This window comes from Pleurodeles waltl, chromosome 2_2 (assembly GCF_031143425.1).
Source record: "Pleurodeles waltl isolate 20211129_DDA chromosome 2_2, aPleWal1.hap1.20221129, whole genome shotgun sequence".
In the NCBI taxonomy this organism is placed as follows: Eukaryota; Metazoa; Chordata; class Amphibia; order Caudata; family Salamandridae; genus Pleurodeles; species Pleurodeles waltl.
Window position 1 is genome coordinate 1182994950 of NC_090439.1, and position 18777 is coordinate 1183013726.

Genomic DNA, 18777 nt, shown 5'->3' on the forward strand with positions numbered 1-18777 from the left:
TGCCGCGGCGCGGCACGTTAATTTTGCCGCGGCCGACGCCCGGGCCACGGTAGACGCCGAGGCAGACACCCAGGTCGCGGGGGTCGCCGCGGCTCCGGCGAGAGCCATGAAGGCTCCAGGGAGCCGGTCTGGGGGTCACGGCGCTCGCAGCTCCTCTTTTTTCAAGTTCTGCCTTAAAGGCAGACGCGGCAGAGCCTGAAAGCCCGAGGGGGTTTCAGGCATGGCCGCACACAGCGCATTATGCGCTTAACATTTATTCTTCTTGCATGTATTCACCTGCCCACCACCACTTACCGATGTTCCTAGGACAAACCGAACCCTTACACTGGGGGTTCTTTATACTTGCCTTTTTCTCTTCCCAGCATGCTTACCACTTCCTCTCTACCCAGCATGCATTGTTTAACACACATACCTAATTCATTACTGTTTTCTTTTCCCCAATCCAAGATGGCGGTGTTCTACTTCCTGTTTCCTGTCCAGGGGTATTTAAGGGGATTCCAACTGCCTGTTCATTGCGTTGCAACACTCCTTGGTGATAGTCACGCTCCTATTTGATATCCTTCTGCGAATCCTGTCTGTTCCTGATTTGCCTTGTTTTCCTGCCTTCCTGAACTGCGGTCCTAATACCCTGGTGTCCTCCTTTTCGTTTCAGGGAGTTCCTGTGGAGGTTTTTTACCCTACTGGGGTTTTTCCTCTGGGACTCCTTCTGGAGGGCACGGACTGTAGTGGTTCGCTCATACCAAACAGCACCGTGGCTACCGGAAGGGGTCGCCCCTACCTCGGCCAGAGCAGAACCCGTCGGAACAAGGACCGTTCCCCTACGCCTCTCCGCTGCGAGGGTAAGACCGTTGAGAACCGCGACAATCCCTGGGTAGACTCCCTGAGAAACTCTCTCCTTCAAACACCTTCTATATTTGGGAACAGGCTATGTGTGTCCGCTCTCCAAAATGATATATAATAAGTAGAATGGTTCCAAAAAACAGCAACTACTCCTGAGAGGCATCTAGAAAAAAGTCAATGGCCATGTACTAACTCAATAACATATCACAGATATATTCAGCTTTGGTTCAACAGGAAGCACTGCGCGTATACATTTGCTCCCTCCAATTTCTTGAATAATACTCATTCTGCTGAGCACTTCTGTCATGACTGATATCCCCATATTGTACCATGATTCACCTCTGGATTTTGGGGCACAGCGTCATCCACTGGGCTAGAGACCATACCATTAGTTGTGGCAATGACAAAGATCTAGGAAATTCAAAATTGGAAATTGCTTGTTTTGGAAACAGAGGTATGATGTGGGATAAAAAGTTACCAATGGTTGAGAGCATTTTGGATTGTGAGCACCCAGACCTGATGATAGTGCACTGTGGAGGCAATGACCTATGCACTACCCAAACAAAGGACCTTTTCACAATTGATGATTGATCTCTTTCCACATCCTAAGAATGAGAAGTTATGAACCATGTTAATAAAACACTTCCTGACTTTCTTCATGACCATAGCATGGCCTCTCTCCTATCAATATCTGTTTTAATATGCCTGGTATCTACGGGTGAGCTGGAGTGTATTTCAATGCTGAAAAACTGACCTTTCTTAATAACATCAAGGAATGCCTCCAGTTCAGCTGGATACGACAAACTACAAACACAAATGTATTTTCAGAGCCATTCTACTCCTACATATTTTTTTTTTGGGGTTGAAGCTACTTCAAAAAAAATATATATATATACATAACTTTTCAAGGCCTTTTATATAGGGATATGGATAAATAAATAATAAAGAAGGAGAGGCTTGTATAAGTACCTAAAAAAATATTTTAAATATTTAAGAATATTTAAAATTATAAATCTTGGATTACATAAATAACAGTGCCTCATCACATTCAGTAATATGTTTGAAACTATATAACGGCTTAATGACATGGATATGATAGAAGATGACATCATTAGCGAGGGAATACAATGAATAGTTTTTAATTGGTGCATGGTGGGTGGTCATATGATTTAAATGCACTGACTTTGCACACAACTCTATGGCCAGTCGAAGGCTCAGGCCGAAACGCGTTGCCATTTTTGTTTGGAATTAGCACTTAGCACTTTGTACATTACATTATGAAATAAAAGAAGATATTTTTCCGAATTGGATTGACGGTGCCGACATCATTTATGCAGCGAGAATCTGGAAGTTTGGTTCCTGTGTGCTTGGAAGTCACTTTGATTAAATATATATATATATTCCAGCAGGACATCCTGTGAAAACACACTCTATTTGTCCAACTCTTGTGAGAGCCTTGCAATCTTATACTTCTTTTCTATACAATCTGTATGAAAACTGAGCAATACAACTATGAAAAGAATCTTATCTCCCTCCAAACAGCTGATCCCAGTGCAATAAGCACGACAAGAACAGGCATGACAAAATGGGTAGCTGTGTGTCACAATCCCAGAGGAGGGATCACCATCATCCTCAAGGAAAACATCCACTGGACCACCAAGACAGAATACACCATTCAGATCATGTAACACCTCAAATTCAAACTCTAAACAGATGGAAAAGCCTCAATCAGAGACACCCTCACCTACAGACCACCAAGACCGTGCCCCAGCTTCTGCACCATCATCCCTGACTTTATCACCCCTCTCGCCATTGACTCCAAAGACTACATCTTTCTTGGATATCTGAAATTCGACCTCCATGACTTCAATGACACCAGCACCACCAGCCTTCTCAAAAACATAAATAATATTAAACTCACCCTACTCATCACCGACCCCACCCACAGTGCAGGACACATGCTGGACCCCCATCTTTACCTTCAGCAACAGGGTCAAGTACAGCCACGTCAACAAACTCACCTGGACCAACCACTCCATATACACTTCAACATCTCCAGCCCCTCACACCTCCACTGCTGAACCACCCAATGCCCCCCCACCACAGATGGAGCAAAGTATCAGAGAGCCAATGGGCTGACAATATCAACACATCATGTCCTAGCTTTGCATCAAACCTGGACCAAACTGTCAAAAAATTCAATTCCTGGACCACCAGCTGTGCTGACATCATCACTCCAATCATGACCAGCAGACCATCAAGCAGGCAAGGTGGTGTTCCACGGAAATGAGAATAGCAAAATGCTAATGCAAGCAACCAGAAAGAAAAAGACGCACAAGCAAGAACACCTCAGACCGGACCACCTTCAGGACCTCTCTCAACCCCTACCACCAGCTACTGAGAGAGACAAAGAGGACATCCCTCGCCAACCACATCAAGTCCAGTTCTAACCACGACAAAGGGCTCTTCAACAATGTCGGAGAGTTTGCCAACCCTGCAGTCAGAGAAAAAAGTCTTCCCCCTCCCAAGGACTATGCAACAGACTAGCTGACCTTTTCCATGACAAGATCACCACTATCTATAAGAACTTCAAAACCCAGCCCAAGCCCCCAGACTTCCTTCATCTTTCTGCACTCACTGAAATCAACAGGACACAATGACTTACTTCATGGGACCAGCTCAATCCCCCGTCCAAAAAGACACCACCACCATCATGAACTTTATTCACTGACGAGCCCCTACAGACCCCTGCGCACACCACATTTTCAACCACTGAAGCCACAGGATCAGCAGTAAGCTCACCACTCTCATCGACTCCTCAATTGCCACGGCCACCTTTCTTGAAGATTGGAAGCATGCAGAAGTCAAGTCATTCCTCAAGAATACATCTGCTGACCTGAGAGAGCTCGAAAACTACCATCTCATGTCCCTTCTTCCTTTCCCCACCAAAGTATTGGATACATTCACAGCTCATAAAATATCCAAAGCAGAACCTTCTCCTAGACATGTTCCAATCTGGATTCCTTGCTAACCACAGCACCGAGACTGCCTTGATCACAGTCACTGATGATATCAGATCCCTCCTTGACTGGGGAGAAACAGTGACCCTGATACTTTTTGACCTGTCAGCAGCCTTGACACTCTATCACATCACACCCTGACCACAAGACTGCATCACATTGGTATCCAAGGAAACACTCTCAAGTTGACTGCCTCCTTTCTCAATGGAAGAACATTGAAGGTCCACCCACCCCATTCACCTCCGAACCCAAGAACATTATCAGTGGTGTCCCTCAAGGATCCTCCCTTAGTCCCACCCTCTTCTTGACCCCTTTGGCCATCATCGTCAGATCTTATTGACTAAACATCATATCCTACACAGCCGACACCAAGCTCAACTCTTGATCTCAGATGATCCTGCCAACCCAAGAACCAACTTCGACAAATACATGACGAGCATCGCCAAGTGGACGAAGGCCAACTTTCTGAAGTTCATCCTGGACACAATGGAAGTTATGATTTCTGGCAGCAACATGACCCCTGCGAACGGCTCCTGGTGGGCTTCGGAATTAGGCCCATCAACAAAACCAACTGGCCACACCAGAAACCTCAGCATAATCTTGGGCAGCAAACTGACTCTCTCACCCACACTTCCCTCATCCACAGAAGCAAGAGCAGAGATTGCTTCTACTCCTACCTCAGACAAAATCCTAGAATGACCTCCCTCTGCAGCTACAGACCTTCACCTCTCTACTGGAATTCTGGCTGAGTCTTCTGAACCATCATGACCCTCAAGAGCCTGGATACCGTCACTGGTGATTAGTCACACCATATAAATCCACTTGATGGATTTATTAATTGGTAAGGGACAAGCCTCTACCCCCAGACCTCTTTTTTAATCTTTCTTGAATGACAGGTATGCATGAAAGGATGTGGGAAGGAATGATCCTCTCCACTCACACTGCTTTTAGGATGAAAGGTGGCCATAGTAGGGTGTTAAAAACAAGTGGCATCCCTTCTAATACATCTGTTCCATTCACAACATTAGTCAGGGTGATGGGTGTGCATAGTAGGGTATGGAGAGGGACTGACCTCTCTACCCAAACCTCTGTCTGGGATGAGGGTGTGCATTGTAGGGTATTGGGAGGAGTTGCTCTATCTGCTGAGATCTCTGTCTTTGATGACAGGTGTGCATACTAAAGTTTGGAGAGAGACTGACCTCTGCTGAGACATTTCTCCTACATGACAAGTGAGCACAGTAGGGTGTAGAAAACAAGTGGCATCTCCACTAACATCTCTCACTGGGACAGCAGGTGTGAGTACTAGGATATGGAGAGAAGCTGATCTCTCAATTCAAAGCTATTGGCAAGGTGCTGGGTGTATATATTTGGGTGGGGAAAGGGCCTAGTCTCACCACCCAAACCTCTCTCTGGGATGACAGGTGTGCATTGTAGGGTGTAAGGAAGGACTGACCTCTCCACCGAATCCTCTCTCTTGTATGACAAGTGTATGCCCTAGTGTGTGGAGAGGAACTCATTTTTCTGGGTGTAAGAAGGGACTAGCCTCACAGGTGAGACCAAGCTCTTGGATGATGGGTGTGCATAAGAGAGCATAGGGAGGAACTGACCTGACCCTCTGAGACCTCTCTCTTGGATGATGAGTATGTGATGTAGAGTGTTGTAAGGGCTAGGCCTCTCAAGTGAGGCATCTCCCTTTGATGATGGGTGTACTTCCAGTAGAGTGTGGGTAGTAGGTAGCAGAGAGTCAGATGAAAGAAACCTCTCCGCTGACACCTCTCCCCAGGGTGACAAGCATTCATCATATGGTATGGGAAGAGACTACCTTCTCTTATGAGACCTCTCTCGAGAATGGCAACTATATATAGTAGTGCTTCAGGAGAGTCTGCCTTTCTGCTTACACCACTCTATTAGATGAAAGGTGTGCATAGTAGATTGTGGGGAGGAGTGGTCTCTCTGCTAACCCATCTCTCCAGAGTGACATATGTATATACAATGAGTTGGGGAGGGAGTGGCCTATCTGCTAAAACTGCTCCCCATGGTGAAAAGCATGTGTACTAGGGTGTGGGGACTCACTGGCCTTTCCTATGAGACCTCTACCCTAGGTGACCAGGATGCACAGTAGGCATGCATAGTAGGGTCTGGGAAAGACTTGCCGATGAAACATCTCCCCAGGGCAACAGATGTACGTACAAGTCTGTGTGGTCGATTGGCCTCTCTGCGGGTACCTCTATCCAAGGTGACAGGTGTGTGTAGTAGGGTGATAGGAGAGACTGACCTCTCCAGTAAGAACTCTTCCCAAGGTCATATGCATGACTCGTTGGCTCTGATAAACAGTTATACTCTACATTGAGACTCCTCCCTCACCTTACAATGACAGCTGTCCATAGAAGAGTATATTGAAAAATCACCCACTCCAGAATCCCAGGATCACACATTTTTTAAAATACATAATTTGCATTTTGTTTCATTACAGTAATTATGCCCTACAGACTTCCTCTCAATAACTTTGCCATGCATCCTTATCTATTAATTAATCATTCAATCAAATAATACATTAATTAGGTGATTCTTGCAGAGTGTAAGTTTGTCACCTAGGGGGTATTGAGGTGCTGGTTTGGTGCTGTGGTCCTGGCCATACTGGCAGAGGTGGTGGTTGAAAAGCCAGGTCTTGAGCTGTTTTCTAAAGTTCTTCAGGGAGGGGGATGTGCAAAGGTGGAGGAGGAGGTTATTCCAGGACTTGGTGGCGAGGTGGGAGAAGGAGCATCCTCCAAGGTGTTTGTGGCAGACGTGGCGGATGTGAGCCAGGGTGAGGGTGAAAGAGCAGAGTTCTATGGTCGGTCAGTGGAACGTTCTGGATGATCTGCAGGTGGTTTTGCAGCTATTTGATGGACATAGAGTGCGTTGCCGCTGTCTTCCTGGTGGCTATGGGTAACCATTGGAAGATCTTGCATAGCATGCGAAGGATGTCAAAGCAGGCCGAGGATACAGCATTGATCTGTTTTTTCATGGTCAGATAGGTGTCTGGGATGCATTCAAATAATAGCAGCACACGCTGAAATCTCTAATTAACACAAGTATAACAGTACGTACAACAGAACAAGGTAAAGAATTGAGATTCTATGTAAAGAGTCCTCATCCAATCAATTCCGTTAGCAAATTCTTATTTAATTCTTCATGTACTTGTTCCCAAATCCGTCACATGTTTATATAATGTTCCAATTTACATCAAAGTGTTCTTTTCTAAATTTGTATTAGTTTGGTCCATACCACAATATTCAATCCGTTATGTCATCACTTATCATTCATCATCACCACTTGTCACTTGTCCCACATGTTACTGGTCTGTCACTGGTCTGTCAACACGTGTTTCGTCTAGGGAGTGCCCATTGACTTCTTCAGGACTTCCTATAATGGCATTTCCATTGAATATACATTAATATTCATTATTAATGACTGCATTTTCTTCCCACAATCTCTTTGGTGAATATTACAAATTGCATGCTCTTCATGTGGAAGCCGTGAAATTTAAATCAAAACATACTAAGTGAATGTGCCCAAATTGATAAAAAATTAATAATAAATTATACATTTTGCATTATCTCTGCCCATAATCATTATTTGTTAACTCAACTCACCAGTTTTAGTCCCAACTCATATTCTGGGCAAAATGCCCAAAGTATAATGTTAGCAAAGAGTGTTAACCAATTTTGTAGTAACACTAGCACTAAGGTGTAATACAAATCCCTAAGTGTACCTGTGCTCAAGCCACAGCGTCTGAAGGCATACCTGTACTCAATATCCAAAATCACACTACTGCCTCTTGAGTTTCTGATATACTGATCAATGGTTTTAAGTTCATTATTGAATCCTATCAATAAATCAGAACTTTTAGTGCATACTCAGTGTTAATGAGTCCGAAAAACTGCACAAATAAAATGATATATTATCAGCTATCCCGCTACTTCGAATCTTACCTTAATTTGAAACAAAGTACTGCCGCGAGTACGCCCGACATTATAGAAAAACGCCATTGTTTCCCTCGGCGTTTATGTGTTCGAAAATCATGGAAATAGACAACGGACTACCCGACCCATAAAAATAGAAAACTGACTAATTTTTTCATCTTGCTCCGACGTTGTGTGCTTGGCTAAATCATAGAAACTATAAAAGGATTACCCCTAATCTATTGGTTACAAAAACAGACTCATCATTCACATTTTCTTATTTTTCATGCTTTCAAAATAGTTGAGATTATAAATTAAAGTAAAACTTTTTAAATTGAAATATAATAAATTGTGAGCCACCCAAAGGGTATTATTTATCAAAACAGTTTCTCTGAAGGAATATTATTCGGGATATCTCTTTTATACCCTCGGTCTACATATTTTTTTATTTCAATTTGAATATAAGAGAGTATTAATCTTAGTCAGGGCACATTATATAATGTGCAGTCTTAAAAATAATGTATTTTATCAGTCATGATGCTAGTCACAAATTATATATATAAAATCTTGTCTAATTCTATTTGTGACTACATTGAGGTAAAGTCTTACCTATCCGTCGCCAAGGAAATACTCCATTTCGTAGTCTGAATTCAGGCCTTGTTCCAATGCCCCTAGTCGCATTATCCAGATTGATTCCCTTCTGCGTAAAGTCAATTCTCTATTCCCACCTCGGGGATTTTGTTCGCACAAGTCAAAAACAAAATATTTAAATTCCTTATGGGTGCCTTGTTTTTCACATGTCTTCATATGGAAAGCAATTGGATATCGTTCATCTTCCTGTTTTATTGCTCTCCAGTGTTCTGAAATTCTAACTTTCAGGGGACGAATACTACTACCCACATATATCTTTCCACACTTACAGGACAACATGTATACTACAAATTTGGTGTTACAATCTATATGTGATCTAATACTATACTCCTTGTCATCAGTGCCCCGAAAGATCTTCTTTGCATGCCACGCCCATTTGCACATGGCACAACATCCACATTTATAGAAACCTAAATTGTGTAAATTGAGCCAACTAGGATTAGTTATATCCGATAAATAGCTCCGACTCAGAATATTGTTGAGCGTGCTACCCCTCCTACTCTGGCTTGTTACTAATGTATTTCTGGAGAGTTCGGTCTTGTGTAAGTGTGGCCCAATGTCTTCTCATAATCCTCAATAGTTTGTGTGAATTGTCTGTGTAATCCAAAATTATTCTAACTTTGTGAGTGTCAGTACCCTTACTCCCTTCATCCGTGAGGCTATGATGCAACAATGTCCTTGATCTAGATATTTTGGAGGCTTTACGTTGAGATCTTATTACTATATCCTCCGAATAGCCTCTAATAATGAATCTCCGGCCCATATCCTTTATACATTCTTGAAAGTCACTGTTTCTACTACAATTGCGCCTAGCTCGCACCATCTCTCCAAAAGGGATGGCTTCTATTTGGTGTTTTGGATGTGCACTCTTCGCAAATAATACAGTGTAACAAGACGTTGGTTTTCAGTACAGTCTACTCTCAATCTTATTATTTGCCACAAACAATTCTACATCTAAAAAGTCTATACAGGTCATACTGTGTTTATATGTGAATTTAATATTAGCATCATTATTATTGAGATGTTCACAAAATCTTATTAGTTTCTCTTCTTCCCCTGTCCATAGCATGAAACAATCGTCAATATACCGTCCCCAGTAAAGAATATCTGACTGCGACTCTACTGCTTCTGGGCCCCACACCCATTTCTCCTCAAACCATCCCATGAAGAGGTTCGCATATGAGGGAGAAAATCTCGACCCCATTGCTACCCCTCGTTTCTGCTTATACCATTCTTTCTTGAAAAGGAAATAGTTATGATTCAAAATGAGATCAATCATCTCTATTATCATGTGTGTATGTTCCATTAGACTCACTGATCTTTTGTTGAGCATATGTTCAATAGCTTGAATACCACATTAATGTTGAATACTAGTGTATAATGCCACTACATCCAAAGTGACCATGATCATGCCTGACTCCCCCTATCAATTAGGTGTCTGGGATGATCCAGAGATTGCGTGCATGGCTAGTGGGTGCAGGTGGAGGACCGAGGGTGACGGGCCACCACCAGTCATCCCAGGGGGATGGTTTGTTTCAGAAGATGTAGATCTCTGTCTTTAGCTTGAGGCAGTTGGACCTCATCCAGACAGCGATGTCTGCTATGGTGTTTTGGAACTTGGTTCATGTGGAGTTGGTGTTGTGTGAGAGGGAAAGGAAGAACTGGGTGTCATCAGCATCTGTGGAAGCGAGCAATGTCGGCTAGTGGGATCATGTAAGCATTAAAGAGGGTGGGGCTGAGGGACGAGCCCTGGGGGGATGCCATAGATGACGTCTTTGGGGGGGAGAGATGAAAGTTGGAAGGAGGATCCTTTGTGTGTGACCGGCAAGAGAGGAGGAGATCCATTTGAGCCTTGTCTTGGATGCCAATGATGTGGAGTCTGCTGATTAGGGTATAGTGGGAGATGATGCCGAAGGCTGCGCATAGGTCAAGGAGGATGAAGGCCGTTGTTCACTGAAGGTCAAGGAGGCATGGTATGTCATCAGTGGCTGCAATCAGGGCGATCTTGGTGCTGTGGTTAGGCCGGAATCTGGATTGGGACAGGTCAAGTAGGTTTCTATGCTTGAGGTGGTCCCTGAGTTGGCAATTGATGGCTTTTTTCAGTACTTTGAAGGGAAACAGGAGGAGCGGGATCAGTCAGTAATTTTTTAGCTTGTTAGGGTTGGCATGCTTCCAGGCATTGGACAGTGGCTATGGAGCTGGAGTTCTTGAGGATCTCTGTGAGGGTTTCTCTGATTTATTCTTTTCCTAGGTTGTTTAGGTGGTGCAGGTAGCGGTATGGGGGATGGAGTTGATGGAGGTCATGATGGTGATGGTGTCCTCTGTGGAGAGCTGCTTCCATTTGGAGATCTGGGGAAGGTGGTGTGAGATCGGGTGTGGAGTTGGACGAGGTCGATGGGCTGAGTCTCGAAGTTGTTGCAGATGTCAGAGATTTTGTGGTGAAAGTAGTCCAATTGCGTGTTGCAAAGGGCTTGGGAGGGGTGGACTGTGTTCGTCATGGCAGAGAATTGTCTTACGATGTTGAAGAGTTTTTTTGGCACGGTTGGTGCTAGCTTTGATGCAGGTGGTAATTTCTTCTTTCTTGGTTTCTCTGACTTGACAGAGTTGAGGTTGGCAGGGGTCTTGTGGGCGCGCTAGTGTCTCTCTAGTTTCCTGCAATGTTGTTTGAGAGTCCAGAGTTCTGTGGTGAACCAGGTGAGAGTGATGTCAGTGGTGTTTTTCAGGGGGGCTACAGTGTTGGCAGTGGCTGTAAGCCAGTTGGAGAGATTCTGTACACAAAGTTCAAGGGGTGTCTGCGGAGCTGGGTCTTGTGCTATTGAGGGCGGTGGTCCAGGGGGTTTCCCTGACATTTCCGCAGTCACGGTGGAGGTGGGTGGGGTGTCCCATCGAGATGTTGTGTAGTAGGTCAAAGGTGAATTGTACAATGTTGTAGTCAGTCCATGTTACTTTGGTGGTGTAGGAGAACTTGACTCTGTCGTTGGAGGACAAGATGGGGTCCAGTGTGTGCCCTGCACTGTGGGCAGGAGTGCTGACCTGTTGAGTGAGGCCGATGTTCTTGCTTTTGAGGAGTGTGGAGAAGTTGGCATCGTTAGGGTCTTCTAGAAGGAAGTTTAGCTCCCCTGAGAAGATGTATTGGTTGGAGTTAACTGCCAGGGGGCAATAAAGTCCAGAATGGTATTGCAGAAGTTGGGGTGGGGGCCCCAGGTCTGTAGGTGAGGGTTCCATTTATGGTGGTGTTAGCTTCTGGTTTCATCTGGAAGTTGAGGTGTTTCATGATCGGTGTAGTGTCGCCATTTCAGGCAGTGCGGTGGAGAGAGTCCTTGTGTATAATGGCGATGCCTCTGTCATGTCTGTTGGGGTGGTCACGGTGGATCATCTTGTATCCAGGGGCATCGTGGTGGCGATTTCTGGGGTGGATGCAGGGAATGAGCCGGGTTTCTGTGCTGAACATTAGGTTAGGAGAGAGCGTGGTAATGGTGCCCCATAGTGCAGTGGAGTTGGGGATTATCCAACAGTGCCAAAGTCATTACCAAACCAAAAAATGCCTTGTCTATGGAAAAGCAATACTAACTATAACTACCCAGTGGTGACTGCCACACAATTACCTAAATACACACATATAATTTACATTTTAAAATAAATGAACACATTCATTTTAGAGAAAAAATATTATATTTAGAGCTATATACTCACTATATATATATATATATATATATATATATATATATATAATGGTGCTCCTGCTGCTACACGCCAGAGAGGTGGTGCTGCACCCAGAACAAGTGCATTCACTTCCACCTCGACAAAAATAGGTCAAAGCTGCACATCTGTCTGTCACCGTTGCCCATAGGGGTGCAGGTATTAGACACTACTGCAGTGGATGGACAGAGAGGATATGTCAGGAAAGTAGGAAAAACAAAGTACAAAACCGTAACTAAAAACACATTCAGAAAAGTAAGTAAAGAAATAAACACACAGCGAAAGTCAGAAAGTATTGAGATTAAATAAAGAAAAGGGGGGGCGTGTCCAAGATGGGGGAGCGCTAAGACGTGTTTGTCTGAGCTCCGCCGCCTTGGCCCAGAAAAGTGCTTTGCGGCCTGTTTGGGGGAAGCCTGGAGGCTCCCCCCGTATCGTAAGGCCCCCCGGGGGTCTAGTGCGGCTCGGCAGCGGTCGAGTCCGGGCCGGGCCGCTCCCGCAGGAGGAGCTGACTCCGGCCTTGGGGTCGGGGCAGGGCCGTGGGGAGGCGTACGAGGCGGCCTGGGCTGCGGAACAGGCCCTTCACCAGCGTCCTTCCTGGACTTCCTGACGTGGACTGGGGAGCCTGGGGGCTCATTCTGGGCCCTGGAGCAGCTGGTTTGTGCCGCAGGACCCGGTGCCTGATGACTTTGGTACCCTGAGAGGGGCGCTCCTGCATGTTCCTTTGGACCGTGGGCTGCAGGCTGGGCCTCCTTGATCTGGCGCCTCGGAGTGGGGCCCTGTGCAGTGCGGGGCCCCAGTGGAAGGTAGGGTTCCAGTTGCCAGGACTTTGAACTGCTTTACGCCACATTTAAATTCTTTACAAGCGTGGTCCTGCATCTCATTGGGAAAAGGCGCCAGGAGCGGATATCTGCAGGTGGTGGCTGCTGTGGCTGGGCCTGGTCGCGGTCCCGGACAGGGTGGCATGTTCTGATCGGTCTCGGACGGAAACTCTGAGGGCTCTGTGGGACTGAACCGGCGAAGTGAGATCAGGCCGGCGCGCCATGGCGACATCAAAAGCCAAACGCAAGCGCTCAGTGAGGGACATGCTGGCAGGGGCGCGCTCAACATCTGGGACTGTGGCGGAAGACTTACCTGAGACGAGGGCCTTGGAGGGTCGAGTGGAGACAGATCCACAGGAGAGTTCTCCCGTTACGAAGGGCTTTCTGTCCTCCCTGTTTGAGTCGCTCCGGGGCGATATCCAAGAGCTGCGTAGGGACATCTCACGGGAAGTGAAGGAGCTACGAGGAGAGGTTACCTCCTTGGGTGAACATGTATCGCAGCTAGAGGACAGTGAGATCCCTCGTGGTGAAGAGGTTGCGGGCCTGCAACAGGAGGTAGTCCGCCTCCGAGAGCAGCAGGACCTCCTCCAGATGGCAGTGAAGGATTTGGAAAATCGCTTGAGGCGACAAAATATCCGTATTAGAGGGGCCCCGGTTGGGGCTGAAAAGGAGGACATTGGGGGCTACGTGGTGGATCTGTTTTGCTTCCTGCTTGGCACGGATGAGCCGCAAGAGGTAGTCTTGGACCGGGTACATCGAGTTGGGCGTGCCGGTGGCCCTGGAGACCGTCCCCCAGACACTTTGGCCTGCCTCCACAATTTTGTCCTTAAAGAAAAGATTCTGCAGCGGGCCCGCAGCCCCCAGAGTGTACGCTTCCTTGGGCATGAACTCCAGCTATTCCATGACCTATCTGTGCGGACTCTGCAGAGGCGGACAGAATTCAGACCGATCACGGCTCATTTGAGAGAGCACAATGTGTCCTATTCCTGGGGCCATCCATTCCGCCTGGTCTTCCGCTGGGAGGAGCAGCTCCGACAAGTGAAATCCGTTTTGGAAGCTAGCCGTGTCCTGGGTCTGGAGGATATTGCCCGGGAGGCGAGCAAGGGGGCAGCCCTGCCAGTCGGGGGCCCTCTTCGGTGGCGGAGAAAAGAGAAGAAAAGGAGGCTTCAGCGCCCGACGGCCTCAGAGCTGAGATCGGAGAGAGAAGCCGCTTTGAACAGTGTGGCCGCAGGAACCTCAACCTAGTGTGGACTCCCGGGGGCGCTCGGGATTGTTATCGGCTGCATTGCTAACAATGTGCTGGCTGTCAGAGAGGGCCGGGGTGGCGGGGCAATGAACCTGGTTACCTGACATGGTTGGATATATCACCCCGTGGAGATTGCACCTTGTAAGGATGGACGACTGAGGACTTCTGTGTTCTATGCACCTGTTGTGCTTATTAGTTGTCTGTTGTTGGGTTTCCCTGCGATGCTGGCTTTTTGTAGAGGCACCCTCAGGCCTGCGTTCTCTAGGGGGTCTAGGTATTAATATGGGGGGGTCCCCTGTTGTGCTCCTGCCTCTTCTGCTTGCTTTCTTCAGTATAGGATATGACCATTAAATGATTAAGTTTAAATGTTAGGGGGCTCAATAACCCTACCAAGCGGCTAGCCATCTTATCAGCGTTAGAGAGATCCGGGAGTCGTATATGTCTCTTGCAGAAGACGCACCTTGTTTTCAAAGATACCTATCGTATGCGCTCTAAATGGTTCCCCAGGCAGTTCTGGTCCTCTCTGCCATCAAAACATGCAGGGGTGGCGATACTATTATCACGCTCATTTCCGGGGGAAGTGATATCAAGATTGCATGAGGTTCCAGGGAGGCTTCTGGTCATGAGGCTTAGACTAGGAGGGTTTTCCTTTACGATTGGTTCCTTATACGCACCTAATTCCCAACAAGAAACTTTCCTGAGATAGTCTTTGACTCTGCTGCTCCAATCTCCTGATGGTGCTATATTGCTGGGGGGGTGATTTTAATCTGGTGATGGGTGGGGACCTAGATCGTTCAGGCCAACGGGATCTTTGTCGGAGGCAGGGTGGCAGTGGTTGAGTGAATGTGGTCTGGTGGATGTGTGGAGGAGTGCGCACCCCTCGTTGAGGGACTACTCTTTTTACTCATCAGCAACCAAAACATACGCTAGGCTGGACCTTTTTCTGGCATCCCAGGAGCTCCTCCCCAGGGTTAGAGATTCAGCGATTGAGCCTCGGGCCCTGTCAGATCATGCCCCGGTTACAGTTGAGATCCATGTGGACATGGAGAGGGTTAGTACACCGGTATGGAGATTTAGGGATTCGATGCTTCAGAATGGCGCGACGGTGGAGGCTATCCGAAGGGCAATAACAGATTATCTTAGCTTTAACGATGATGGGTCAATAAGCATTGCAATACTGTGGGAGGCACTGAAGGCTGTCTTGAGGGGAGAGGTGATGTCACTCTCTTCTAGGGACAATAAGGCAAGGAGTCGACTTAGGGGGGACCTGGAGCAGCGAGTGAGGGTGTTAGAGCGTTCACATAAACACACCGGTGCTCCTAGAATATGGCGAGAGCTTGAGAAGGTGCGAAAGCAGCTGAGGAGGTTGGACTGGGACAGGGCAGAGTACGCGGTAGTCCGCCTTAAACAAATGTATTACATGGGAAGTAACAAGTGCGGAAAGATACTAGCACATAGGTTGAGAGCGCAGCATGCAGCGTCAATGATAAAAATGGTGCGACTCCCTTCTGGAGCAGAAGCACGCACGAGCGACCAAATTGCACAGACTTTTGCAGAATTCTATCGCAATCTATACAAGGCTGAGGAGACGGTGCCTTAACTTCGGAATCCTTCTTAGAGGGCATAGCAATTTCTCCTTTGTCTGAAATAGAGGCTACTGCGTTAGATCAACCTATAAGGGCAGAGGAGGTTATATCAGCGATCGCTCAGCTGCAGACCGGGAAGTCACCTGGCCCCGATGGTTTCTCTGTGCTTTTTTATAAATTCTTCTGCGTGGAACTTGATCCCATTCTTGTGCGACTCTTTAATTCCTTCCTAATTCGATGAGAGTGTGGGACCGGGTAGCCAGCAGGGTGGGTTTGACGACTTTCCTGTCCCCAAGGACTCCCCAGGGAGCGAACCCCGATTTTGGTCCGGGCCTACAGACTGAAACATTGCGTCGGTGGTATGAGGGGGGTTGCAAAAGGATGGGATATCTCTTCGATGAGCAAGGAGTTATCCCCTTTGATCAGCTGAGGGACCTATATGGCCTAACTGAGGCTGACAGGATGATGTACTACCAAATAAGACACTGGGCCATGCTTCCAGCCAATAGGATGTTAATAGATAGACCGTTAACACCATTTGAAAAGTGGATTCAAATGAAAAAGGGCGATAAGCGCGTGGTTTCTGAGCTCTATGTCCTCTTGCGGGGGAGGTCCACCCACCCAAGACTGAGGGTCAATTGAGATGGGAGAAGGAGCTGGGGAGGGAGCTATTGGAGGATGAGTGGGAGAGTGTTTTTTATAGGGCGCACCACACAGCTTACAACTCAGCAGGTACAGAGACAGCCTATAAAGTAGCCTCCTCCTGGTATTACACCCCAACTAGGATCCATGCTTGGGATCACGGCAAAACTAGTCTTTGCTGGAGGGGGTGCGGGGGAGGGGGCACGCTTGTGCATTTACTGTGGCATTGTCCCAAATTACACCGGTATTGGAAGGACATAATAGACACTGTGGACATGGCTTTTGACACTCAGATCCCTAGATTTCCTGTGTATACTCTGTTGGGCCTCCCCAATTCTCTCACCTTTCCCCTGCGATCATTGAAGGGACGGCAGATGGCTATAGCCTTAAATGCTGCAGTACAGCTGTTGCTATCTGTGTGGAGGACCGAGCGGATTCTGTCGATAACCTCATGGCTGCACAGGCTCTGGTTTATCCTCGCTATGGAAAAGCTTACCCTGACCTCTCAGCAGCGGAGCGGGGACTTTAAAGAACTTTGGCAACCATTCTTACGTATTCTATCGGGGGAATTTTCAGAGCTGACATGCCCAACTTACTTGAGGGTCCTGAATTTGAATTGAGCAAGCGGGAGTGTACCTTTGAGGAGATGTATATAGAGGATCAGATTTATATGGTAAAAGAGCCTGAGATTGTTTGATTACTGTACTGGCGGCCAGCAGTGGGGAAACATAGTTGTATTAGAAATGTAATCTTTTTTCTTTCTATTGTTTCGCATGGAGTAAGCTAACAACGGGCCTTTTGGCAATATTGTGATGTAATGCATATGCGATGTTCTATAATTGAAAACTTAATAAACAGATTTGATCCATAAATAAAGAAAAGGTGGAATTTGGTTCAGAAGGTTTGGATTCTGGTTAGCTGGGGCCTATAGGTATACTTCCTCTTCATTTTGCGGAGGGAAATTCTGAGATTTCTGCTCAGGCCTACTTTGAATGGACGACCTAATAGGAATGGGAGAGGGCTGTTAGGAAGTGACAGAGTAAGTGAGGGAGTGATAGAGAGTTCAGGTTTTAGTGATAAAATATCAAATTATTACAGTTTGTGGTGGTGTTGAGCACCTTTGATCATAGAGTTGATATGACTGTTGATTGAGACATTAGGAGAAGAGACAAGTGCAGGATTTTTATTAATATTGTGCCTTTATCTTTAGGTGAAGTGATAAAGCTAGATTTGAAAAGAATGACATTTGGTTGTAAATGAAATAATCTTCATTGTAGTAGCTTGAACATCAAAAAGCAAAAAAGAGATCCCATCAGTTCTCCATAACACTTAGCCCATTTTTCTCTGAGGCTTAGCACTTAACCAATTTGGTTAAGAGTCCATCGCAGGCCATGGTAGACTTGGTAGGGGTGGTGGATGCACCTAAATTTGAAAATCTGGTTGAAATGTCTTCCTGGAATGTCACTAGTTTGAAGTTTGCAAATTAGGTCGTCCTGATTGGGTCTCTTTCGTTGACCAGCTCAACATTTATCTTGTGCAAGACACATGGTTGCCTCAGGAGTTTCAGTGTCCTGGATATGCTGTATACTGAAATGTAGCTGAAGGGGTTTGGTGGGGCAGGCCGCTGAGGGGTCTTGCAACATGGGTGGCAACTTATTTGGGTTGCAGTATTAAAATAGTGGAAGTACATTTGGAAGATATTCCTTGTCTCCTATTCATAGTCACCTCTGTTATTGATTTGTACCTGATTAATGTCTTCTCCAGAGCTATGATAGGGGTTCTTAAGTCTAGGGTGGTGGAGCAGTCAGATATGCTCTTATCCTCACTTCCAGATAATGCCTTCAAGGTGGTGGCTGGCAATGTCAACTGCCAATTTAAGTCACTAGACGTGGAGTGTGATGAAATGAAGACAGGATTTGGACCATTCAATGTCTAGTCATCCCTCTATTAATAAATTATCATCTTTGGCATTGCAAATGAATGCTCTCACTTTAAACCATTCGATGCACGATTGCAATGGGTGCGCAAAGTCAGATATTCAGGGGGTGCATACTTTTAATCTGGTGAAGCAGACTTCTTTGATAGATTATATACTGATTGCTGTAAGGTTATGGCCCTATGTGGTGGACATGGAGGTCCTTCATAGATCAGGTAGCGATCATAATGCCCTGTATTTAGAACTAAGGCTTCCCCTCAAAATCCAGATCCTCTAGACACTAGACTTACTCTGGCATTGAATATGAGTAGAATTAAGTGGAGGGAGCTGGAGTAGACCCCTGTGTTTTGAATGTATTGTACGGGTCGGCAGAAGACGCCATTGAAAGATTGAGT

At 46.3% G+C, this 18777-nt stretch overlaps 1 protein-coding gene across 1 annotated transcript in view; it reads left to right on the forward strand.

Annotated features, from left to right (window-relative positions):
• The window catches only part of LOC138279142 (vomeronasal type-2 receptor 26-like), a 65426-nt gene that overhangs the window by 17693 nt on the left and 28956 nt on the right, over positions 1 to 18777 (forward strand). The window contains exon 3 of the mRNA XM_069219375.1: positions 6425 to 6438. Within this exon, the coding sequence (XP_069075476.1) occupies positions 6425 to 6438 (14 nt within the window). The remainder of the gene's footprint in view (positions 1 to 6424; positions 6439 to 18777) is intronic.